Below are 24,659 nucleotides of genomic sequence, written 5' to 3'. Positions count from 1 at the left end.
TGTGCGTCTCGCCAGGCTCCGGTGGGCTGGTCATGTCATGAGAATGGCGGACGACGAACCAGCCCGTAAAGTCCTCTTAGGCCGTCCAGAGGGACAGAGCGGGCGTGGTAGGCCCCGTGTGAGATGGAGAGATTGCGTCGACCGAGACGCGATATCGGCCGGTATTCATACTTGGTGGACGAACCCTCTCGACCGCAAGCGGTGGAAAAGTTCCTTGAAATAGGCAAAGACCGCTCGGCGGTTGTAGCCGGATAAGTAAGTAAGATAGGAAACTCGATTCATCTTTTGTTTAGCCATTTATTACATGTTTTAACTTATTCACTGGACCTGTACTGGTACCGACTTACTGTTGAGTACATAAACCGTTTTCATTCCTGTCCCACCCCGTCTTCCCCTTTCGCCGCTGTGGCCCTTTTTCAATTTCAACAAACTGTACAGTAATATCTTTGTTTTTCCCTAAGTCCGGGAGCCGAGCTAAAGACCGGAATTGAAATCCATTTAAAAATACAATGAGAAATATGGACACTATTCTTTTGAAATTTTCAAACAATAAAATTGCTGGATTACTCTTTCTAAACACCAACAAGTATTAAAAGAATAATTTCACAGGCAGTCCCAGCAGGCAATTTAAAGCACACGTTCGCCTGTATATTGTCGATGAACGAGTAGTGGAGTTGATTTCGTCGTATTATTATTATCACTGGATAGCGGGCTTTCCGTGCTATTGAACTTATCACAATCCGGGCTGCTCAAGGGAGTTATGCTGTATTGTGGTGCGGCATCTGGTACTAATCGTCTCAAGAATCCGGAGTTGCATCCCCAAGGAAACACCCTTTACAAATGAAGAGAAATTCAGTTCTGGTATCTTAAGTATGAAGCTCATTATAATAAGTTGTACTTACCATTTGATAGCTAGCATAAGCCGTAAATACCCTGGAATGATGACGTATTTGTCATTTCTTTGTACGCCTTCAATTATTTTATCTGCTACTTCGTTGGAGTCGAGTGTTGGGACCCATCTGAAACAACAGATTTACTTTTCAGGCTTGCCGTTGCATCAAAACATGTTTGAATGTTCTCCTCGTTTTCGACTTGTTGTCAGCAGTTGTTCATGGATTCGTTATTGCAGTGCCATTATACATTACTCAAATAGATTGTAACTACTTATTATAATAATTTTAAGATTTGCGTGATCAGTTTTAAGACAGATATGGACAACATAACACTTATTTGCTGTTAATCATATTGTTAATGATGCGTAATCCATAAACCACTAAATTTGTAAGCTATAAGAAACTGCATGATTTTACATTTTACAAATTATTAGTGTATGAAAGAAACGATAATCTAATCCTCTCATCATATCGCACATTTTGAACTTAGTGATTGTATTTTTCCTGTAAACTCCTACATTTACTTACGCATACTTATGCTTATACCTATCAACTAAGATTAATGTCATCATAATGTCAAAATCACCTTGAATTTACGTCGTCAAACATTCCGGTAGACTGTATGAAATATGGACAAATCACAGTTGTGAAAACACCTTGTGCGCCAAGGTGTTCAAGCTCCAATCGTAATGCTTCATCGAAACCGACCTAAGTAGAAATAATCAAAGGTATAGTATTTTTTCCACACTAATTCATTCTTAATTTTTTGCTATAACAGCATAGCATCGTACATCTTCAATTACTATACTTACCGCAGCAAATTTACTCGAACAATAATCTACCAACTTTGAAATCCCTACATGACCGGCGAGAGACGCAATTGTTATGATATGTCCGTGGTCGTGTTTCAGCATTGCTGGTAGGAAGGCCTTGGTTGTCTAGTTATCGAAGGTTGCGGAAGTGGTATAAAAATAGATTGTTTTATTAGTTCGAAATATTGTTCATCAGCAGTAAATAAATCTTAACTCGTCCCATACGTTGACGAGATAGTTGCCAACTATTTTACCAAGGTGGACTCCGAAGAAGAAACTTTAACACTGATAACATTTTCACCATGCGGCAGATCCTTGGAAAGTGATTGAGTTTCGTAAGAACTCTTTCCACCCCTTCATCGATTTCAAGGGCGCATATGATAGCATACCCAGAGTAAAACTGTATGAGACCATGGTTAGTTTCGGAATGACGTCCTAACTTACCAGACTTGTTAGAACGACCACGACCAAAGACACAAGCCATGTGAAATGGAGGGCAAGCCCTGTAATCCCTTCACGAAAAAAGGGATTGTTCAAAGGGATCGTTGACGGTCTACATCTCCTTACCCACAACGGGCTACAGCGGGCCATCCAGAACTCTGAAGCGAAACCCCTAGAGATCATCTACTATAAGTTCAACCAGATCCTGGCCTATGCTGATGGCATTATCGATCGAAGGCTGGCCCATGTAGCTAGGCTTACTAATGGACCTAATGGAACCTAATGGAATACTAATGGAATGGACTAAGGCTTACTTATGGATTGAGCAAGCTGCATGCAATCCGAATCAGTATTACAGGTAAACGAAAGCAAGATGAAACTTATGTTGTTACTATCAGCAACTTTGCCAACAACATCGGACAGTATACGTGGAGGTGACGTACTTAAAAGTTACCGAAAGTTCGAAGTCGTCTCGAGCTTCACGTAACTAGAACGAAAGGTTAGCGCTAACAACGACATAACAGGGAGGATTCGCTCTAGTAACCAACTGGTCATCCTACAGTCAGAAGAAACTATTTCACTCCAATAAACTTACCCAAAAGTGTGCTATGACGTTTACGTTAAACGAACGTTCGATTAAATGATCTGGAGTGTCCAAGAGAGCTCGCCCTGATACTACACCAGCGTTATTAAAAAGTAACGTCACCTAGAATTATATAATAAATACAACAAAAACATTAATAAGCAAGCAACTAAATTAAAACAAATGAGAAACAATTAAAGAATGATCATACGAAACCCCTAATTTGGTCTTAAACTATTGTTGCAAAGTCGATTGCTTTAGTTAATTCTAAACTATTAATATAATATGTGTTTTCGAATTAACGCGAATTGACAAATGCCTTGAAAATTCTATATACAAAAGAATGGGTTTGGCAAAATAGGCTAATGAGGGACTACCACAGAAACAGGGACCGTAGACAACATTTCAAAACAGAATTAGCGACGTGAGCGAGCAAAACCTATTAAGATATATATATTTGCTTGCCCAGTTGCATTCCTCATGTCATCAAAGTGTCACAACTACTGACCCAACCAACTTCACAATTGCCTGGAAATACATAAAACGTCTAGACATTCGCAAGTCGAAAGGCGAATCGCAAAGTATTTGTATTCCAACTTAGCACAACATAAGTCGTAAATCGTCAATTTATAAGTACGTTCAATAAGTTCAATAAGTTTTACGGTTCATTATCAGAGGGTGCTGCTACTAGTCCCAATTTTTTTTTATTGGTACACTTTTAATACGGCTTAATCGTGTGTGAAGTTTCACTTCAGTTCGTCTCTTCATTCATTTTTTGCAATACATTTAGTATCAACGTGTCACAGCTTTTTTTAACAATTCAAAAATCAAGTATTGTGCAGTGATTGAATTTTTATTTTTGGATAGATGAACAAATGTTGAAAATGTAATGACTGTATAAGAACTCTTCGTCTTCAATAAGTATTGAAGAAAGAAAAATTTTTAAATTTAAACGAGGTCGACGAGACGATCCACGTCAAAGTCGTCTAGAAATGTAAGCAATATTCTGTCTGAAGTATCGGGTTTCTGTGTGCACAATGGATTCCGCATCCATTAACAATGGACCAAAAACACATTCGAATGTAACTTTCTCGGCGGCTTTAAAGCTTTTTCGAAAGGAAAAGGAGCGACTCATTACTATCGAGACTTGATTCTATCACCATGATCCTTAATCAAAACAAGAGGTTTGAATTTGGGACCAAAGATTAGTGTGAACCTGGTTGTTCGGCTCCGAAACGAGTTTGTGTCCAAAAATCGGCCAAGAAGGCATTAGTGTTTTGATATGTGAAAATAATTTTGTTCGTGGATTGCTTTACAAACTGGTAAAACAATAAATTCCGATTATTTTTGTAATCTTTTAGAAAAAAGAACGTAAAAACTTCATGAAAAAAGACCCGGTTTGCAGAGGAAAAACATACTTTTTCTTCAAGACCGTGTCACAAGAGCGTTTTGACAATAGCAAAAAATTATGAATTAAACTTCTAATTGTTGAAGCATCCATTGTTTCATTCAATCTGTTTCCAGACCTAAATAATTTCATGCGTGGAAAGCGGTTTTCATCAAATGATGACGTCATAACAGTTTAAGTGCGAAGTTTAAACTCCTTTCAGTTTCTCACTTCAGGGATGGAATTCATAAGTTGGAGTCTCGTTTTCAAGTGTATTTAAAGTGTATTTAGTGTATTTCAAACCATAAAAAAATGATTTTCTTATAGAAGCTTGAAACTTATTGAACAACCTAGTATCGCAAAATCAGCAAACTGTGCGAGAGAAAAGTTGAGCACGAGATTCGTCGACTCACACGTAAACAAACGTAACAAAACTATGTACGATGTACAAAGCCAGTATGAAGATCAGTAGTCATGATAATGAAATTGGTGTGCCATATTAAAAAGAAGCCTAACAATACATGAAAATCTTCTAATCCGGCACGACAACCGGCGAACAGAGACAATGTTAATCTTTGTTGCTTACTGTAACCATATATGTTTTACGGGCGGACCTTTTACAAAATTGAATTTTTTGATCATTTTTACATGCCTTCCAAAACTTTAAAAAAGTACGGTGGCCAATTTATCATACTCACATCTCCGATATCCTCTTGCAATACTTTGGCATAGTTGTAAACTTCATTCTTGTTGGATATGTCTACTTTGTAACCTTTGCAGAGTCCTCCGAGGGATTGAATCAATTTTACCGATTCGTCCAGTGCTATTGGAAACGTGAGAAGAAGAAAATAAAACATCAATATGTAAGTGTTAATGGCGTCTCCGACAATAGTTTATTAGCAGTCTGTAAAGAGATATCAATAAAAAGGAAAGGAACATCAAGAATGAACGAACATCGCCGTTGGACTATGCGTTTAAAATTAAATATTTTAAAAGGCAAATTAAGTAAATACGAAAATTATTCCTGACTTTTGTGATATTCATAACGCATTCGCATTATTTATCAAAGCATAAGTAATACTTTTTATCTCGGTTTACCAACTAGTTAGGAACAAAGTTGCTATGGATGTGAGAACATTACAATTTACTTTCACGATGAAAACAAAATTAATGGCCTTGAATTAATGGTACATTGTTTGCCGTCTTTCCAGGTCCATGGCCTTCATTACTTTTGTTTGTTTTTTTCTCAATTCGTATTTCTCTTTTCCTTTCTCATTCTGACTGTCACCTCTTGAAAGTAGATTTTGTAACGTGTTTCGCACTAAAAAACCAGTTTTGAAGGAGAAATAGTTTTGCACCATCGTTTTTTTTATGTGTATTAAATGAAGATGGAAAATATCAGACTTGTTTTATTTGTAGAATCATTTCCATACATAAGTATTGACTGCTTTGGAAGAATAGAAAAGTGACATTAAATAAAAACGATACTTGATGCCATGCATAATCAGAGAATTTCTTTTTTGTGAAGACGAATCGGTTTATTTTTATTCAATTTAACGTCGTAAACTCCATAGCCATGTCTTCATTATGTGGCAGATCTTTGATAAGATGATTGAATATCATATTCGAAGGTCGCACATTACAATATTACCAGAGTAAAATTATATGGGTTCATGGTATGTTTCGGAATAACGGCTAAGCTACCTTAACACTTTGACACAACATTTTTGGCCAAGGGAACGGCATATCTTATCCTATTCATTGCGTTGGACCAAGGAAAGGGGGGTTGTGACGTACTAATCGGTGACCAACAGTTCAAACTCGTCTCCCTCTTCACCTATCAAGGATAAACCTAATGAATAAACCTATACTACGTTAGATGCGTAATGACAGTAGCTATCAAACACATATTTCATTTTTTAAAAATTGTGACATTTACTGAATCATCTGTCATGTATTGTACAACCGCAAGAATTAATTTGCACACCTAATAGTAAACCTCAAAAGTAAAACAACTCTGTTTTGTTCTATTCCAAACTCGTCTGTTCCAACATCCAGAGCAATATGTCGAATGAATTTTGGAGGTAATGCTTACCTTCCTGGTTGATGTCCCACAGTATTACTTTTGCACCAAGCTTTATGAGTCGTAGGGCGAGTAAACGACCCAGCCCACCGCCTCCCCCCGTCACAAGTGCTATCTCTCCGTTCAAGTCCTTTTTCTGTACTGTGATAATTTGATAGTAGATAGCCTGAAAAAAGATAATCATTAGCAGAGAAAACAAACGTCATGATTCTACGACTCGAAAAAATGTTCATGGAAAATTGACAAAATGGAAACCAATCGGCATGGTCGATTTGTTACCCATGTAAGCAATGATACACACATTACACAATCACCATGTCCATAACATTATACGTGTATGTTTACCTTTTGTTGGTACGTTTGTTTTAACGTCTCGTTAACGCAGCTCGGTATTGAGTAATTCAATAGAATTTTTGAATAATTCAGAATGGATATAAAATATCTTTTCCACAGTGCCAAGCATGCAATAACAAGTAACAATCAAGTAACAACCAACTAGATTTAGTCGATTTTCAGTCTGCAATGATCGCAGAGATTGCTTTGAAAAAGGGTTTATTATTTCTCCTAAATTCTTATTCTTTCACTGAATTTCTGGTTGTCCAATGTAATATGTTCGGCAATAATGTTTGCGATAGTAATGGGCATGTTTCACAAGCGGATCGAGCATAAAAATTTACGTTCGTTCACAAAATCATAAATCCATCCTTCTGAATTATGAATTAAACCCTTATTAACATGAATTCAATAGTTCAATTTATCTAGTTAGTGAAAAGTCAATTTAATAGTGAAAAGATGTGTTACTGGGCCTAGATGCCTAAGATGAGATTGAGAAACTACTGGACAGAGAACATGAACCTTGCCTACGAGTGTGGAATATTTCAGCTGGTCTATAGAATTTATAAGCCACAACAAATGTTGTTTTGCTGAAAACAGACATTTTAACAACACATTTTAAACACAGACCAAAACTGAACAATGCTACATTTTACTGAGCTCGATAGTTGCTTTAAATACAATGTAGCATTAACGTTGGCTGTACTTCACATTGCCCGTAGTTACCTTCGTTTTCATTATTGCATTATTGATGGAGCACGGCCCAGTCCGTTGTTAAGGATTAAAAAAAATTATGTAGCACGCCACATGAGTAACCTTGGGGGGATAATGAGTTTTGTTGGTGAAGATTAAAACGGCGAGATCTACACAGAACCATTCTACGCATGGATTTCGCAAGAATGAAAATCATTAGACGAGATTTATTAATTTTTTTCCATCTTTGTAGCGGGTATGAAAAGATCTGCAACTCAATTATTCTTACCTGTAATATATACCCCAACGACGTCAGCAGAAAAACTACCACATCCACAACCGTTGCCCGGATGGATGGTTTTTTACGCGATGGATTCGGATCCGTGCGATCGAATGAAAACGGTTTTCCTTTCGTTGACATTTTGTGAGTATGATCGTGACTTGAATTTTCGAACGATTTCCGGAGTCGGTATTTTTACCTTATCTAGTGATGGGGCTTACTATCTTGCATATGCAACTTATTCCCGCGCACCACTTCCTTGAACAGTTCTCTCTTTTCACCAACTGTCCACTGTACGGAAAGCTGGGAGATACGAGAAGCACTACCTTTGCCGGGAGATAATATACGGAAGAAAGCAGAAAACTAGTTTCCTCCACCTTACAGCATTGCATTCACTCTGCATTCACTTCCTATACTTTTCTCCTAGACGTACTGGTTCAATCGCGCTTTCAAACACATATGTCAAGCTTGTACTGAATGAATTGAATGAAAAATTCAAGCAAAGCGATGTAACAAATCTGCACTGTCGGTTTCTATGTATAGTATTACGCCATCACACTAATAGCTTTCGCACCATTACACGCTACACCAGCACTACCGTAGGTTAACGGTTCAAAACCACTAGACACCACATCACATTTTAACCACAAATGCCATTCAGTGACCGTCCGTTTTTACTTTATTTTTTAGTTACGCCATATTTGTTAACTATTCGCGGTTCTAAAATAATCAGGCGTAGAAAGCGTTCGTGTTTTGCTAGATCTGTACACAATGCAATGCTTGTTTAAAAACACTTTCAGCAGACTAATTCACATCAGGAAACAATGGCACTATTGCTCACATAGATACTTGATTCAGCTACTCAAGCACAGCTTCAATTTGTTCGGAATATTCGCTTCGGAATAGACACTAACGCGAAAGGTGCAACGAGACGAAAAACTTGGCACATAAACGACGAACCTTCACGAATCGCGTAGAGGCACAGTCAAATGCGTTACGAACACGAACAACAGGCAAGCACAACCTCTCCGCAACACAACTGGAGAGCAACTGAAACGCAAGCTGGTAATTGTGATTTGTAATAACTTACCCCTACATTGGAGGCTACATGTAATTGAAGCACATGTAGACGCAACCTTTCGCTCTGCTTACACGGCGTACTATAGCAATAAACCGCGCCAGCTGTCTGCCAAACGTTCATTGGTAGAGGAGCGTTTCAACCTTTGAAATTCGGTTCGGTCTTGCCTCTTTCATTGCAATATTTCGATTGTTCTTTGTTTTGCATACATCATTTGATGTCTTTCTTTGTCTTCGAAATTAAAAAAAAACCTTGTTTGCGGCACTATTCTTCTGTTTCTTTACACTTGTCTGTTGCCATCCTTTGCAATTCTTTCCCTCGTATTCTCAGCCCTATGAAGCGCTGAGCCCTCCGCTTAGCCCGTTTTTAGCTAAATCAGTGGTTGACCTCATCAGTCGATTGCATGAGCAGCGTACTTGCAGCTTGCAGAATGTTCAGTCCACTCCAGACCAGCCAATTCTCCATCTTACGTTTCACCTGTCCTTCGCGTACGTTACTTTTATGTATATCGAATGGCCTTCTTGTGCAACTCTATCTTGAGCGACAAAAGGAGACGAATGCGGTAAATGTATCGTGTAACAGTTTTTAGATCACCCTGACTTTAAAAAGTAAGTAAGTAAGTGTGACAGGAGATGTAGTAAGAAATATATAATATGAAGAAGTGTTCCCACGTACAACTAAACACATTAGCCGTTTCACTTTTGCTTTGACATACACAGCAAACATTACATTCAGAATAATGTTTGGTACATACTTTCTTTTAATCTATTCAAACAATTATTTCTATTATCTATTCAAATAAAAAATCAATACAAGTAATTATTTATGTTCAATTTTACTCTCCCGGTTAAAACACATTTTTTCTATATACGTTTGCATAAGCATGAACATGATCTTAGACACTTTTAATTGCCTATATTAAACACTACACAGAAGGGTTACTAAATCATATTTGTTGAGTTATGTTGTTAACAGTTCATTTGTTGTACGAAAACAAGGCTGAAGGAATACATCACATGTTTTGTTGCACGGTGCTCGTCTCCTGTATAGTTTTCAATTGCGACTAAGTGCCAAGTGCCAAGCACTTCACTTGTGAGGCAAGAACACATTTAAAGGTTTTCATGTATAGTCCTTGTAAAACGTTGTACCTTATTGCATTGCATACGGTATGAGAAATAAATCGGAATTGCCTACATTCTGAATATTTGGTAATTTTTCCCTAAAAGGCATGGAGAAAATCACCGGCTTCATATTTATTAGATCACTACGGCAAGCGCAATACACTACACGACTAATTGTTACAACCAAGTTGGCAAACTGTTATTTTTTAAGTATCTAGCTAAATTACAGAAGAACGAACAACGTGACACCAAATTAACTTTGTGTACCGGCACTTCCTAACTAAAGCGAAAAGTATGATGAGTATCAAAATACAAACAGGCTGAACCGTGTGACATATCGAACCAAACTGCGCAAGACCAGTAATGGCGGTGTTGTGGGTTTGTGTTGCTGTCGGACACCATCATCTACTCGACTGTTGACCTTTCTCATTTGTACTCTGTGGCCATGCACGCGGTCGGGTTGTAATATACTTTCAATGGACCAATACTCATACTCTTTGCATGACCTTAGCTGTACATTTCACCACTGAGCTGATGTTTGAGTACAAAATTCTTATGACATTGATTTGCCGTATTACACGACATTGAAAGTTATGGTTGGTTGAATACGTTCGCACTCACATATGCAAAGAAGAGTGGCTGGCGGAAAGAGTCAAATAAATAAAAAGCACATCCTCCCAGCTCAGCCGCTATCCGTAGAAGTTCGACTAGTTTGTATACGAAGCTTTACATTACGGCGGCAAGTGCAGTGCAAGTGCTGTGCAAGTGATCAGCGATGACTTAACCTTCAAAGTCCTATATTAGACACTACAAAAAGTAACGCATACATACGTGTTTGTTGAACAAACGAAAACAGCCCGTCGCATCATAGGGCTATGAAGCAATGCAAAAGAGGCACCTGCATGAGCACTGCCATTAGAGAAAGGAGGTCAATTTCATTATGACAACCCACCTCCCAGGTCCCAGGTATGCTGGTTGTGTTGCTCCGTTTGCAGTAGCTCTGTGCGTGCTTATGTGTTTAGAAGAAGGGGTTACAAGAAGCAACAGATACATCCAAAATCGCTCGCCTAATCATTACGATTCATAATTGCACCGCACCGCAATCGGAGGGTCGCGAGTCGTACGCAAACGAGAAACTTTGTTAATACTGGAAGTTTATCACATTCGCAGACTTCTCATTGAACAATAAGTGTTTGCACTTTTGTATGATGTAAACGTCGTCAAAATATCTTACGCATTTTACAGATTCATAAAATTCACATCTTCTTCTTTGACGCCTTTGCCGTGATAAGTGATTCCGTCTTCTTATCCGGCAAACACAACCGCCGAGCGGTGTTGGACCTGCAACGGAGACAGTGTTAATCTCCAATGTTAATCGCTGATCAATGTTACCGACTATTCTATCAACGGGGGCAACCGGGGTTGAATTCAATGAAATAAGACTTTAGGTTATAAATTACTTAAAAACCCTTTGGTGATCGTGGAATTTGTTTTATTAAATAGATTCTAACACAAGGTAAAGAATTGTGAATAAATAATATTAAATAATATTACACTTAATGCAGCCGGCTTTCGTCAGTCCAACTCCCTAACCTCATTCTGTGATTCGCTCAGTTGTGGAAACTCCTCGAAGACGTTAAATTTACTTTTCGTTTTGAATGTTAACACCGTAATCTTTCGTCCAGATGGCAGAGTGACAATCAACGATTGATAGCCGTGTCCATCAATCATATCGCTTTTGGTATAATATGTATCTCTGAAAAATAAGAAAAGCGTACTTAATGCAGCCTCGGATAAAAGTTAGCCTTTTAGTTACCCCTTTTGAAAGGATACGTTATCCGTTGCAAATTGGGTAATATTTTCAATGGCTCGATTTGCACTGTCCAGGTAAGCGCCAAAGATTTCGGAGAACCATTGCTCGACGCGCGGCCACATCATACGACCAATAGGTGTAACAATCATCTGCAGTATTGGAACTACGGTGTCGTATCGTAGTAACGGTCTTAGATCATCACTATCGTCAAGCATCTTGCCTGACACTTCGCCGGATTCTGGAATGTCCGCGAAACCATTGGTTCTGTTGAAGAAATTCCAAAGCGGCAATCCGGTGCAAATCGGCACAAATATCACTATTATCACACAGGCAGTAATAATAGCGGTTGAATGCTGTGCCTGTTAAACGTTTGATTAAACGATTTAAATAAAAGTTAATGAAACGGTTCTAGGGAAGGGCCCAAGCAATTTATCGTACCATGGTTTTTGTCAGAAAAGTCTTGAAACAAAAGTACCGTGTGCACACATTCACTTCAGAATTATTACTGATGGCTGAAGTATTTCCTTCAATGGGTTAATGAGCCTTGTATTCCGACAATTTGGCTACCTGTTTTACGTAAATGGAACGTTGGTGTGGCATTTCCATTTCTTTCTTCCTCCTTCCTCCTATTTCTATCTTCCAGCTGAGGGATGGTGAAGGAATGCAATACGATACGGGTAGTGAAAATGAAAGCTTCACAACACTCTTGAATTATATACAATTTTCTAAAGTATGCAGTGCAGTATGATTCGAGTGAGGGGGTGAGTTGGGCAAGTGAGTGTGACAAAGAATGGTAAACAGGCGGATGCATTGGTTTTCAGAAGAATCTACGGACTTTTTCAACGATTTTATTTTCTTCGCATGTGTTTTGATTGAATTCAACTGTTTATGTGTAGTAAGATAAATAACGAATTATTATTATTGACCTTCGTATTCAATGATGGTGATTTATCGTTGTTCGAAATCATTTTCATAAATCATATTTATTAATATAAATAACAGCCTTTTATTGAATTTCAAACTGAATTTTTAGTGTGAAAAGAGCCATCTATTGAGAAAAAGGGAAATCAATTTACAATATTCTGAGAGCGCCACCTAGTTGCAGAATTGTTGTTAGTGATGTCAAACGGCCGATTTGAATGCATTTTATAACTTGACAGTTGTTTGACTTCGAATTTCGAAATTCGAATTCGAAATTTTCATGTTTTCTTGTTCTTCTTCTCTCTCTTATTCTTCTTCTGGGTTGACTCGGGTGTCAGGTTCGTCATCAAGGTTAGGTTCGCAATGTCTTAGTTAGGTTCCAAAATCGGTCATAAAATATTTTGACGTTTCGTGTTTAGGGAGGAAAAATTAACAAAAGTTAAGACGATAAAATGGAGTGCGGAAGTGGTTCTAGTTCTTCTGCCTAGTTACACATGGAAATGTTAGTTTCTAACAATAATAGCAGTTATGAAAAAAACATTATCGATTGACGGCATTGTTCGTATTGTTTTTGTAAAATATGCCCTAGTTATGCTTCGTTTCAAGCTGTGAACAAAGTTTTATGAATGTTATTAATATAAATTCAGCTACAAATTCAAGTGTCTGGTGCTAACTGATCAATGAGTTAGAATGTTGTGTCGTCAGTAATTTATGTTCAAGTGTTGTTGAATAGACGAAGAGCAAGTTCAGTAAAAGATAGCGTCGAGAAGGTGGATGGATTGGTGGATTCGTGGAAATCGATTTTCGGGTGGTTGGAAATGCATTGATTTTTTCGACATTGTGAAGTCATAGTGAATAACAAGAATGCCATGAGATGCGCTAAATTCGTCGTTTCTGTTCGTGTTTTAACTAAAGTATTCGTGCGCACAACGTTGTGCACTTGACGCATTTTGCCAACATCGCATGAAATGAAAATACAAAGTCTTCAAATGATGGTCATTTGGTTCGCCACTTGAGTTCATGGTTTTTGCACGTTACGTAGGAAACCTTTCTCTAGAAAAAGGACATAACCAAATGTCCTTATCATACCGTCAAACGCAACATAAAATATAATCATAGAAACACGTTTGGACACACAAACAAAATGTTTGGGCCAACAAGCATGTCAGCATGTTATTTTTAAATCTACATGCTGATTTCAAATCTATGCTGATTTCAGACTATCCTTCGTGGTTTGTTTCCCCTCATTTTTATTCCTATTTTTCTGAAAGTTTTCAATCCAATTGAACAGCCGTACCAAATCTGTTAACTGTTTTAAAACTAAACTCTACTTAAATAGTGTATATCTTAAGTATAGAACGAAAATGCAAGCAATCGTTAAGCTTTGCGTGTATTTTTGCATTTTTGTAGCGATTGTCAATGCAGTAATCAAATACAAGTGGACTATGTAAAAGGTTTTCAAGTAGTTGGATGGGGTTATATATGAATTTGATTGCCATTGCCCCAAATAGTTCCACACTAAACCAACTGAACATTTTCGATTATGCATAGTGACATTGAAGATGCGGTAACATTAATAGCAAGGGAAAATTTTTCAATTCACTTCGCTATTTATATCGTGATCCCAGCCGGGGAAGGCATCATTCTCAATTCCAACTACTCTCTTTCTCTTCAGTCTCCTCTTCCGCTTCTCTATTTTACACATGCTCTCTTTTCTGTAGTGGCCATAGGTTTTTTCAGGAACTTATTGAAATTCATTTCTCTGAAAAAGAAGTTTTAAAGTACCTTAACTTAGTTATCGGTCGCTTTCCACTGTTGGTTTGAATGGTTTCTATTCCTAGATTTTTATAGCTTTCTCAATGATAAGGTCTGTTCAATGCCTTTAAGTTCACCAGATATTCTATAATGTTATTGCCCGCCATATTTACATCTGTTCGCAGCATGCAAAAGCCAACTGCTCTTCAACTTATATACACTATTTATACTAATTGTGTTTACATCGGATTTTACCCAGTTTACGGGAATTGCTAGATCATATGAGTCTAGTAGTGTTACTTAAAACTATTATCAAAAATACATCTATGGCATTGCTTATCAACCGAACATACCAAGTCAGGCAGTTCTCACCCATTATGATCCTAATATGATCTTTCTCCAATAGTTTTGCAACTAAAAGCACGTTGGGGGAAAATCGTTGCTAAAGTCAATTGAACACTGATTTGCTATTTTTAGGCGAGCTACATGACTGAGTTTTATAAATAAAACAAGGAGGATGGTAACTTTCCCATTATTACTTTATTGCTTAATCGGTGTAGGTAACACTGCAGTCACAAAATTTAGTTTTACCATAAAATTTTGCATTATTTATTTTTATTAGCTGAAAAAATGTTGGTTGATTAATTTAAGTACAAATCATTGTTATGTTTACCCGATTTACAAAAGTAAAACAAGCTAGAATAAGTATTGTATTTCTTAGATTCTTGCCTTAAACGGTAAAGATCAACATTACCTTTGTGTAGCAAGATAGTTTTTGACCGAAAATTGTGCCTCAACGGAAATTGAATTGTGAAAAGTTTTGTAAATAATCGAGTGACGTAAAGTATATCTTGAACAGATAATGGCTGCAGCAATTATGGCGTCTGATGGTGGTTATGATCCAGGTAATATTCGCTTTTTTTTATTGGCTATTTATATTCAATTAAATTTTTAATGAAATTATTTTAAATTTCACATTTACCTTAACATAACATGGAAACAATCTGAAAAAGATTGTATCTTTATTGAGATTGTGTTACTGTTAATAACTGTTTTTTTTTTAATTTATAGTGACCTTAATTTTAATCGTTTTTTCGCTGAATTCATATACGCTAGGTTTTTTAAAGAAAAAAACTTGCTGCCGAAGCCTTGCTTTTTATCGAAACAAATAAAATAGCATGATTCTCATAAAAATTCCCTACCTTTCGGGTGGAAACTAAGACCGTGTCTGCAACCAACTATAGCGAGAATGACATTCTTCTCATATTGCATCCTCATGTGTTGAACATGCTTTTCGTAGAAACCTCATTCTGTTGGGTCAGCTAAATTTGGTCAACACTGACACACAGATTGATATTGAGTTTCACTTCGTATGAATCGTATTGTTTCCTTGAGCAATGTTTATATCCTAGCCGAACTCCAATATCATCTTATGATATTCTCCATATCAACAATGACCGTTGCGATCATGAAAACTACCATTGCAATTATTTTCTTGATTCCATTTACCTACGTGCACTGCAAGATGTCCATGATTAATTTAAAATACCATAAAATAAACTAAAACAGCAAAGATAAATACTATCCATAAAATATTTGTAAAGTATTTATTACCGCCTACTAAAATTATTTTTATTAGAAACATTTTTGTATGATTTTTAAATATGAATTTTATGTATATGTTAAATTATTGCACATGGAAATATTATGAATTTTAAATAATTTTTATTATTCCCTCCAGTTATCTCTAAACTTATAACATCGCTTAAGGAGACGGACAACTTATCTGATGAACAGGATCTTGGCTTCCTGCAGAATTTGCTGCAATCGAAAGAATTGAACGCGCTCGTAAACGTACATAGCAAGGTGGCCAAAATCAACAAAGATGATCGGATAGCGCCATTACTGTCTGCTTCTATGCAGGTAAAGACAAATTATACGTAGTGAAAAAAGTTACACAACTTACTCCTTAAGAAGATGTTATGATAACTTTGGTGTTTTTGCTCTCAAATTTCAGGTTCTGATGGAAGTTTTGGAATTGTTAGCTCCAAGGTGCCATATTTCACCAATCTGCAAAGAAATGTTTCACCTACTACAAACTCCTCACTTACAGGTACCTTGATTAGTCGAGAAGGAAGCCCTAAAATAGATTTCACATGATGTCATCGTACATTGAAGTACATTTTATAATACAGTGTTTGTATTACAATCACATTAGAAATAGCTAAATTAAACATCAACTTTTACTAGTGATGGATTTTTTCGTCCGACTTTGGGCTCTAGACAACTAAAGAAGGCTTACGTTGTTCATCATGAAAGAAACGAATGTTAGGCTATTACAGCTCAAAGTCTCTATAACGCAAAAGAAAAAAATAAGGTCTAAGAAGGTCTTGTCAATTTTTTAAAGAATTTATGTTAGACTGGGCGTTATGTTTAGACAGGCGTATACTGGGACTGTAAATGTTCTGCGGTTCGCTTCGACCCCCGCTTCGACACGAGATGTCAAAACTTCATCAGACCGAATCAAATGATCTGGTGTGTGCTACCATTCTAGCCCGAATCCTCCGCTAACATTTGACCCTGGGTGAATCGATGCTGATGATCGAGACTTTCGGTCACTTATTATGTAGTATGTGGAATCTACGTATTCTCCTTGCCATTGTTGTTAGGAATGCTAATAGTGCCACCGTAAGTTTGAATTACGTTTTGCTTCACAAGAAGAACAATTCTTTTTCTTGTAATGCGATAAACGTTTGTTTACTTTGAAACTGGAACTCGGAACGGAACGGAATTTAAGGTGGAACGAAGCTGACGCGGCTGACTAGTCTTCTTCTTTTATTTAAAACCTAAATGGTCAAATCGATCCGTCGTAGCCGAACCCACCAGAACAGTAGTAGAACGGATAGCGCACTATGGTTGAACCTAAATTTGACTGAATTCGTCTTCAGACGAATCCGATTTCAATCCACAGTGAAAAAAACATTCAATATACTGATAAATAATATGAATGCATTTGTAATTTATTTGTAGAGTGTTCTACTAGCACACGACGCAATCGCGCAAAAAGACTTCTATCCTCATCTACCAGATATCCCGGTAGAAGTTGACGAAGACGAGGAAACCATAAAAATTGTTCAGCTAGTCAAAAGTAATGAACCGTTGGTAAGTAGTGACTTTTTAAATATACTTGCATATCGCCTAATTTCTTAAACGTGGCTCAGGTCTGGCTATTATCTATTATTATGGATATATTAAAACATATTATTGGGATGCTTTTTACTTAATTAAATTTAATTTTGCTCCTTATTTATGTTTAGTGCTAACGTAATTTTCATACGCCTTGATGGAAACACTTCTTGTTCTACTCATTGCGCATGTGCATCTGCATTTGAAAAATAATTTAGGTAACAATGCAACAAAAGGAGTACGACCAATTGCAGCTGGAATAGTAGGTTACTGTGACAAGAGCCGCTTGAAGTTACTACTCCTCCTGCCTTGGTTCGTTCTTGTCCTTGAGGCTACTACTTTTGCATGGAAAACCTGCAAAAAGATCTGCCTAAGCTACAGGTTAGGCAGATCTTTTTGCAGGTTTTCCATGCAAATCCATTCGATAGTTTAATGACAATTTTGTACCTATGGCAATCATTATTCGTACCGTGGAATCATTACAATATGCAGAAACTTTGCGATGCAAACCACTTGATTGAAGTACATTTGTTTGGGTCAATTTATTTGAGTTTCAGTTTTAACTTAGCATAAAATTTCGATTACATTAATCACAATATTTTCATTAAGTTTCGATAAAAGAAAAATATATTCAAAAGGAGCATGAAAAGATTTATCTCTTGTTTAAGAGCCTGAGAAGCCTATTTTATGTGTGCATTCATCTCAATGCACTGCCCGTTTGCACTACCCTGTTTCACATTGGAAGTAATTGGTTGTTATTTATTTTTGGCACAAGTTTAGAACTTTAAGCACTATTTCGTTGCTTTTTTATTAGAGGATAGTTTTGGAAAATTATTTTTTCCTCATTTTAATAGTGCGAGTTAGTAATAATTCCAAGCAACACAATCATCAATTATGTTTTCAATTGTTGTGATTTGTGTTTAGAAGTTGTTTTATTGATTGTTTCGTTTAAATTTAAATAAAAGTATTGTAAATTTAAAGATCTGTGGCATAATTTTTTTTATTTCTCGAATACACAAGCTCGTATCAAATCCGAATAATTTCTCATATTTTAATAAATTATTGTGCTGCATTCAGTGTGCTGGAGCACAAAGTGCGGAACCAATTGTTGTAAGTACATTGTATACGCCTCTATTGTTTTCACGTGTTTTTTTTAACGGAGTTTTATGCTTCGTTCTAGAAGAAGCTCTCTATACTGTTTGCCTATTTTCTTATCCTGATTTACTCTGGTATAATGTGTACCAAGCTTTTTGTAATCTATGAGCTATTTACGAAGCGGAAATTTCAGGAATACTACTTTTTTATCGATGTATGTAAACGTTGAGTTGCCATTTATTTAATATTTATCCATAATTTTAATTAATTTGTGCGAATAAGCTAAATATTTCAGATTTTATTTAATAAACCAAGCTGTGCTTTTTGGGCCTATAATATCCTTCCAAATACCAATCTAAATTGTATTGTTTGCATCTTCATCATGATTCAGTTTATTTATAGAGCGTAAAGAAAGAACTAATCAATCGATAATCGATTAGCGGACAAAAAGAAGCGAAGGTTATGTTTATACGAGATATATTTTATATACTATTTTGTTATTGCGAATTACATAATTTCTACTATTTGTCAATATATTTTAGGGAGCAACAATTAAAACGGATGAAGAAACTGGTAAAATAATCATTGCACGAATAATGCACGGCGGGGCAGCTGATCGTTCGGGATTAATTCATGTTGGTGATGAAGTGATCGAAGTGAACAATATTAACGTGGAAGGCAAAACTCCTAGTGACGTGCTATCAATTTTGGTAAGTTATCTCTAGCATACTCAATCAGACGTTAAAACTCCTGTTAAATGTTTAAAACATATACAGTAGCAGAAAAGTTAAAACTTAACGAAAGAAGACTTAGACTAAGAGGTTTACATTGGCTAATAACTTGACGGCATAAGTCTAATGGAACTGCGATACTATTTTCTTGACTTCTCTTATAATCGAATAATACTTTAAATATCTTTATAAACAATTATCAAAAGCTGTCCATTTGCACTGTTTTACATAGCAAAACTCGGAAGGTACTATAACTTTTAAGTTGGTACCATCAGACGGAAAATTGGACCAACGTGAAAGTAAAGTCAGAGTAAAAGCATATTTCAATTACGAACCGGACGGCGATCCGTATATCCCATGTAAAGAAGCTGGCTTGGGTTTCCAACGAGGAGACATTCTGCATATAGTTTCACAGGTGAATACTAACATATAAAGCCTTAATGACATGAAAATGGTCTAACCATGATTTATTCCCCTTTTTGTAACATATTCAAATACCTTTAGGACGATTCATACTGGTGGCAAGCACGTAAGGAAGGTGAAAAAACAACTCGCGCAGGATTGATACCTAGCAGAGCGTTGCAAGAGCGGCGTATATTGCATGACCGAACGCAGAAAGAACCGGACGGCGATACAAAAAGTGAGTATACATGCTGTAGTAGAAGTCAATCTTAAAGTGACCACTTCGACAAAATTGAACCATCACTAATAACACTAATTCTTCATAATCCTAATATGGCAAACTATTTCGTATTCTCCTACACTGCTTTGTCATTCATTGCCTGCCCATCAGAAGGTTCATGCGCTTCTATCTGTTCAACACCTCCCGGATCACCCAATTCGAATAACCCATGTAGAGGGCCCAAAACTAAGAAGATTATGTACGATACAGCCGAAAACGATGATTTCGACCGAGAAATGATTGCAACCTATGAAGAGGTAGCGAAGCTTTACCCTCGTCCCGGAGTCTTTCGTCCTATCGTCCTGATCGGTGCCCCCGGCGTTGGGAGGAACGAATTGAAGCGGCGGCTTGTTGCCAGAGATCCCGAAAAATATAAAAGCCCCGTACCATGTAAGTTTGTCGGTCTTTCAGTAAAAATTGTAAGCGTCAGTAATAATTGTATTATCAACATTGCACCAATGCCAACAACACCACCAATTTAGCTGACAAGTGATTTACACATCCTTTATTTGTCATTTATTTGTAACACAGACACTACTCGCCCTATGCGCCCCGGAGAAGTGGCTGGTAGAGAGTATTTATTCGTTACACGGGATAAAATGGAAGCCGATATTGCGGCCGGCAAATTCATTGAGCATGGTGAATACAAAGGACATCTATACGGCACCGCATCGGAAAGTGTGAAGGCAATCGTTAATGCCGGCTGTGTGTGTATATTAGGGCCACATTATCAAGCCTTGAAATCACTGCGAACAGTTCAGCTTAAGCCGTATATTATCCATATTCGACCGCCGTCGTTTGAAGAGCTCAAGAAAACTCGTACGAAAGCCCGCGCGCGCTCTACTTTTGATGAAACTAATTCAAGAGGATTCTCGGTAAGTCTGTCATCGCTATGTGATGTGTGCCTAATATCCGGAAGATATATACTTATAACTTTTTTCTTCCACTTTTTTGACAAAGGATGAAGAGTTCAACGAGATGATCCGATCAGATGAAAGGATAAACTTCCTCTACGGACACTTTTGTGACGATGAAATCGAAAATTGCGAGTTAACAGAAGCTTTCGAAAAGCTCGTTACTCTGGCGAACAAATGCGAGTCCGAACCGCTATGGGCACCAGCGAGTTGGGTACAGTGAAACTAAAGATAAACAAATCTTTGCTATCTTTAATAGTTTTTTTTATAGAATGAAACAATTGTCAAATAAAATGCATAACTTTAAATTGACCTGTTAACAAAGACAATCCTTGTCGTGTACGGATTTCTTATAGATTGAGTTTTTTCGCCATAGTTCAATGCTATGTTGCCAGAATTATATCCAGCTGTGTTGTTGAAAGTTCATCTGCTTAAATATTGTGCAATGTGGATTCGTTTTATTTACTTCAATAAAAGATTAGTTCTTACAAGTTAACTTCAATTCTATATATGTTATTGTGTTATTGTTACTTGATTTTATCATAACATCGCCGGAAAATGTACGCTACTTAACGTCCTAAACAACAAATTTTGATTCCGGCAAAATTAAAATGCACATTAAGTTTCGCAAATAAAGTGCTGGGTGGAATGATAAACTTGAAAAATTGCCTGTGCTGAAATCGATACTACGAGTGTAGAAGCAACAGAAACAATGAAGAAGGCCAGTTTTTATAGATGTTGTATATAAACGCAAATTGACAAATTATGCATCAAAGTAATGTAGAAACTACAGAAATACACTGCCCTGAAATGTTATGAGCCCTCATTGTTTGTTAATAACGGCAACAGCAGTAATATCTTTCGTAAAAGTGTAGAAACAAACAGAGGAATTTAAATTTCAATCAGCAGTCAGACTTGCTAAAACATTTCGAATCGTTCTCTACATCCATACTAGACATAATTTGAGCACTAGTTTGCAAATCTATCATTGATTTTATCAGTTTGACCCGCTGTGTGTGCCTTAGAAATTTCTCAACATGTCACAATCGTCTCATCTTGTCTCGACATTTAACACAACTTCTGCCAAACAGCCCAAACAGCCAAACTGATGCAATGTGAAACATGTCTGGAACGTCTAAGCATGAAAGTGTCGAAAAGTGTTGAAGTTGCGTGTTTCCAGAGACTCTTCTGCGAGTTGTGTCTAATCTGGACACGGAACAATAACACAAGCTTTAAAAGAAACTAAATTTAAAAAAGTAGAGTTTCGACCAAGAAAACTAACAGAAACAGAGTCTGTAGAAAGTTTTTACAGTGCGACAAAAGTTAATAATCTTTAAATTTAGATGTTAATTGTGCAAAATTACGGTCGATTAACACATTTTTCAAAGCCTGCTTAGCAAATTCAATCAAATCATAGATACATATTATGGCTCGTCCGTAAATTATCCGTTATCCGTGGTGCAGCGTAAATTATATATTATCCGTGGTGCAGCGGTGATTCGGTATGTTTATCAATGCATGTGCAGTAGTATTTATGAACTTTAAAAAACTGTTCTCTGTCAACAACAAACAACAATTCCTCTTTAGTTAGTTTCCTTATGCGTCAATATTATTTTTCCCTATTGTCTCAAAAATATCAAACAAAACTAATCTTGCATAAGGCATTTGCATTTTTGCTTTAAAACATGGCATCAAACTATGGCGAGAAGATAATCTATCGTTATGCAAGATTAAACCATGGTTATATGTGTAGGTTAAGATGATCAGTTAGCCTAAACATTTGTCCAGATCCAAATACATTACCTTTATACCAAAGAATTCCATCCTTGCCAATGTGCAAAAAACAAAGCGAAAACAAGGTCTTATTGAGATACGCATATGACAAGCTCTATGGTAATCCAATTGCTAACAACATGCAAGTAAGTGTTATTTGGCTTATCGAACGTAGAAAAAAAACAAAGAAACAGAACCCGCAAAGCTAGACAATACTAACGGTATGAACAAAAGGCACTAGTTAATCGCTTTAGCTGGAGAAACGAGTAGAACACCAACTAAAACAGCGTGTTGTTTGATTGAAGTGATGAGCCTTAGCATCGGACAACTGACCACCAATTTCACGGCCCGGTTCGTAATGTTTTCCATCTTAATGAGAGCAATTCGTAGTTTGGTTTTTGGTTATTTCTAGAAAAAAAAATGCTGAACCGTAATCCAGACGAAAATTATAAGCACTTTTGATTGGTGTATCTTTAACAATCCTTAGGTCAAGTTATGCGTTGTAGGGCACCTGAAAACTTCTTACGAGTTATGGAGAACACCAAGAAGAAGTAATGCTTGGAAAGAAATGCACAAGGAAAATGGCCAACACTTGATTTGTTGGCTGCAGAAAATAGCACAAACTGATTCATAATAGTATTCAGACATTTATGAGTACTTCACTGCTGTGGAGAGTAATCTAACGCCAAAGCTGAATCGGTTAAACATCAATATAAACCACCTAGAAAACGTAACTTTTGTGGCAAAATATAAGATAGTGCAAGGTGTGGATGAAATGGTTGGTATGAAATGTTTCCCATATTGTGTTCTTACCATCTCTAAAAAATGCCATTGATACCACCCCACGTAATCATAATAAAAGAAAATCGTATAAATTTGGTTAGAAACTATGAAAAATGTAAAACAATAACAAACAAACCTCCCCGAAGAATACACAAAATGAAAAAAATTGAGATAGTTCAATTGACATACAAGTATTAAAATAAAAATGATGTGTTGTTGTTTGTTGATTAGTTTTAGCTGGCGGAAAAGAGAAAATCTCAATTCACCAGAAAATAAGAATATAAAATATATCCTATAGTCATGTATTGCTACAAGGCGAGCCATAAGGAGCACATGTTCAAAGTGCATTTTCCGCGCAAAAAAAAAGACCAGAAAACCATGAGTGACCCAGTTCCAAGCGGTGGGAAAGGCAACGGTGTGGGAAGGAACAATAGTACAAATGCACAGTTTGCGATCGAAGATTTTACTATGCGCGAGCACTGGATGTGCACATGGGAGTGCACGATTCATCGTTAGACGTGAACGTACTGTACTTTTCCTGCAACTATTGTCCCGAAACATTCATCGACGACGATCTGTTACGGAAGCATGAGACACATTGCCAACTGCACCACCAATTTCCTGTCTAATATTGGGCGAGGAATGAACGAAGCAGAGGAATCAGGGAGGAATAATCGGTGTGAAAAAAGAGATACTTTTTGTCCGTTGTGTTTCAAGCAGTTCGACGACCAGAAAACGTTACTCGACCATCACAAGAGTCATCTCTGCTCAAATGCAGATTGCACCAAGTGTGACCCGGCACGTCGAAACGAGCGTAACTTTACAATCAGCACACACGATGGTCTGGAGGATAAACGCGAAACGGTTTGCAACGTCTGCCACCGAGTGCTACCTACATTCGAACAATTTCAGAATCACTTTCACTACCATACGTCGCGTGTCCCATTCTACTGTTACCACTGCCGGGTGGAGTTTAACGACAAACGGGAAATATACACGCACGCTAAGGTGCATCTACCACGTGTGTCGCAATCCTACACGTGTAAAATATGTTCAAAGGTATTCTCGACGAAAGGAAACTTTAAGCGACATTTGAAATCACATGAAACCGTTCGGGCATTTGCCTGTGACCGTTGCTTTAAGCAGTATGACTATAAAAGTGCACTGGAAGCACATTTGAAACGATCACATGGTATCGCGTTGTAGACGTTTGGCAGAAGATATATTATGCGTACAGTTTAATGTTTAGTTAATAAAAATGGTATCAATAAAAATGTTACAGTATCAGTCCACGTTAAAGAA

The 24,659-nt window shown here is 37.1% G+C and overlaps 3 protein-coding genes across 12 annotated transcripts; 1 reads left to right on the top strand and 2 right to left on the bottom strand.

The window, feature by feature from the left end:
- Nucleotides 1–350: 350 nt before the first annotated feature.
- Nucleotides 351–8,378, bottom strand: LOC128274612 (short-chain dehydrogenase/reductase family 16C member 6). Its single transcript, XM_053012856.1, has 8 exons — nt 7,515–8,378; nt 6,212–6,365; nt 4,815–4,939; nt 2,742–2,852; nt 1,706–1,831; nt 1,480–1,601; nt 903–1,019; nt 351–832 (listed from the first exon to the last, which is right to left on the bottom strand). The coding sequence occupies exons 1-8, from the start codon at nt 7,644–7,646 to the stop codon at nt 628–630; spliced, it is 1,092 nt and encodes a 363-aa protein (XP_052868816.1). The 5' UTR covers nt 7,647–8,378; the 3' UTR covers nt 351–627.
- Nucleotides 8,379–11,279: 2,901 nt separating this feature from the next.
- Nucleotides 11,280–12,485, bottom strand: LOC128270545 (uncharacterized). Its single transcript, XM_053007955.1, has 3 exons — nt 12,444–12,485; nt 11,521–11,876; nt 11,280–11,460 (listed from the first exon to the last, which is right to left on the bottom strand). The coding sequence occupies exons 1-3, from the start codon at nt 12,483–12,485 to the stop codon at nt 11,280–11,282; spliced, it is 579 nt and encodes a 192-aa protein (XP_052863915.1).
- A 334-nt stretch (nt 12,486–12,819) lies between these two features.
- LOC128269727 (MAGUK p55 subfamily member 7) lies at nt 12,820–21,557 on the top strand. 10 transcript variants are annotated; one of them, XM_053007121.1, is made up of 12 exons: nt 12,820–12,940; nt 14,915–15,098; nt 15,935–16,116; nt 16,211–16,306; nt 17,224–17,355; nt 18,457–18,489; nt 19,017–19,184; nt 19,438–19,620; nt 19,710–19,845; nt 19,999–20,277; nt 20,419–20,762; nt 20,848–21,557. In XM_053007121.1, the coding sequence occupies exons 2-12, from the start codon at nt 15,056–15,058 to the stop codon at nt 21,022–21,024; spliced, it is 1,773 nt and encodes a 590-aa protein (XP_052863081.1). In that variant the 5' UTR covers nt 12,820–12,940; nt 14,915–15,055; the 3' UTR covers nt 21,025–21,557. The 10 variants fall into 10 exon arrangements, with proteins under 10 accessions (XP_052863081.1, XP_052863089.1, XP_052863088.1 ...); XM_053007129.1 differs by having other exon boundaries at nt 20,098–20,277; nt 20,848–21,553; XM_053007126.1 differs by having other exon boundaries at nt 12,832–12,940; nt 14,958–15,098.
- Nucleotides 21,558–24,659: the final 3,102 nt, after the last annotated feature.

Source organism: Anopheles cruzii, chromosome 3 (assembly GCF_943734635.1).
Source record: "Anopheles cruzii chromosome 3, idAnoCruzAS_RS32_06, whole genome shotgun sequence".
NCBI lineage: Eukaryota > Metazoa > Arthropoda > Insecta > Diptera > Culicidae > Anopheles > Anopheles cruzii.
The sequence above is the reverse complement of the archived record's forward strand: the minus strand, read 5'-3'. Positions and strand labels throughout refer to the sequence as shown.

Excerpts from the sequence above, each read along its gene's own strand:
- LOC128274612 (XM_053012856.1), bottom strand. The coding sequence starts at position 7,646 with ATGTCAACGAAAGGAAAACCGTTTTCATTCGATCGCACGGATCCGAAT. Across the intron at positions 1,832-2,741 it reads ACGTCATAGCACACTTTTGG|ACAACCAAGGCCTTCCTACC; the intron begins GTAAGTTTATTG and ends TTCGATAACTAG. Across the intron at positions 833-902 it reads CTTATGCTAGCTATCAAATG|GGTGTTTCCTTGGGGATGCA; the intron begins GTAAGTACAACT and ends TCATTTGTAAAG.
- LOC128270545 (XM_053007955.1), bottom strand. The coding sequence starts at position 12,485 with ATGATTTCGAACAACGATAAATCACCATCATTGAATACGAAG. Across the intron at positions 11,877-12,443 it reads CACCATCATTGAATACGAAG|GCACAGCATTCAACCGCTAT; the intron begins GTCAATAATAAT and ends AACGTTTAACAG. Across the intron at positions 11,461-11,520 it reads AACGTATCCTTTCAAAAGGG|AGATACATATTATACCAAAA; the intron begins GTAACTAAAAGG and ends CTTATTTTTCAG.
- LOC128269727 (XM_053007121.1), top strand. The coding sequence starts at position 15,056 with ATGGCTGCAGCAATTATGGCGTCTGATGGTGGTTATGATCCAG. Across the intron at positions 18,490-19,016 it reads AAAGTGCGGAACCAATTGTT|GGAGCAACAATTAAAACGGA; the intron begins GTAAGTACATTG and ends AATATATTTTAG. Across the intron at positions 19,846-19,998 it reads ACCGGACGGCGATACAAAAA|AAGGTTCATGCGCTTCTATC; the intron begins GTGAGTATACAT and ends CCTGCCCATCAG.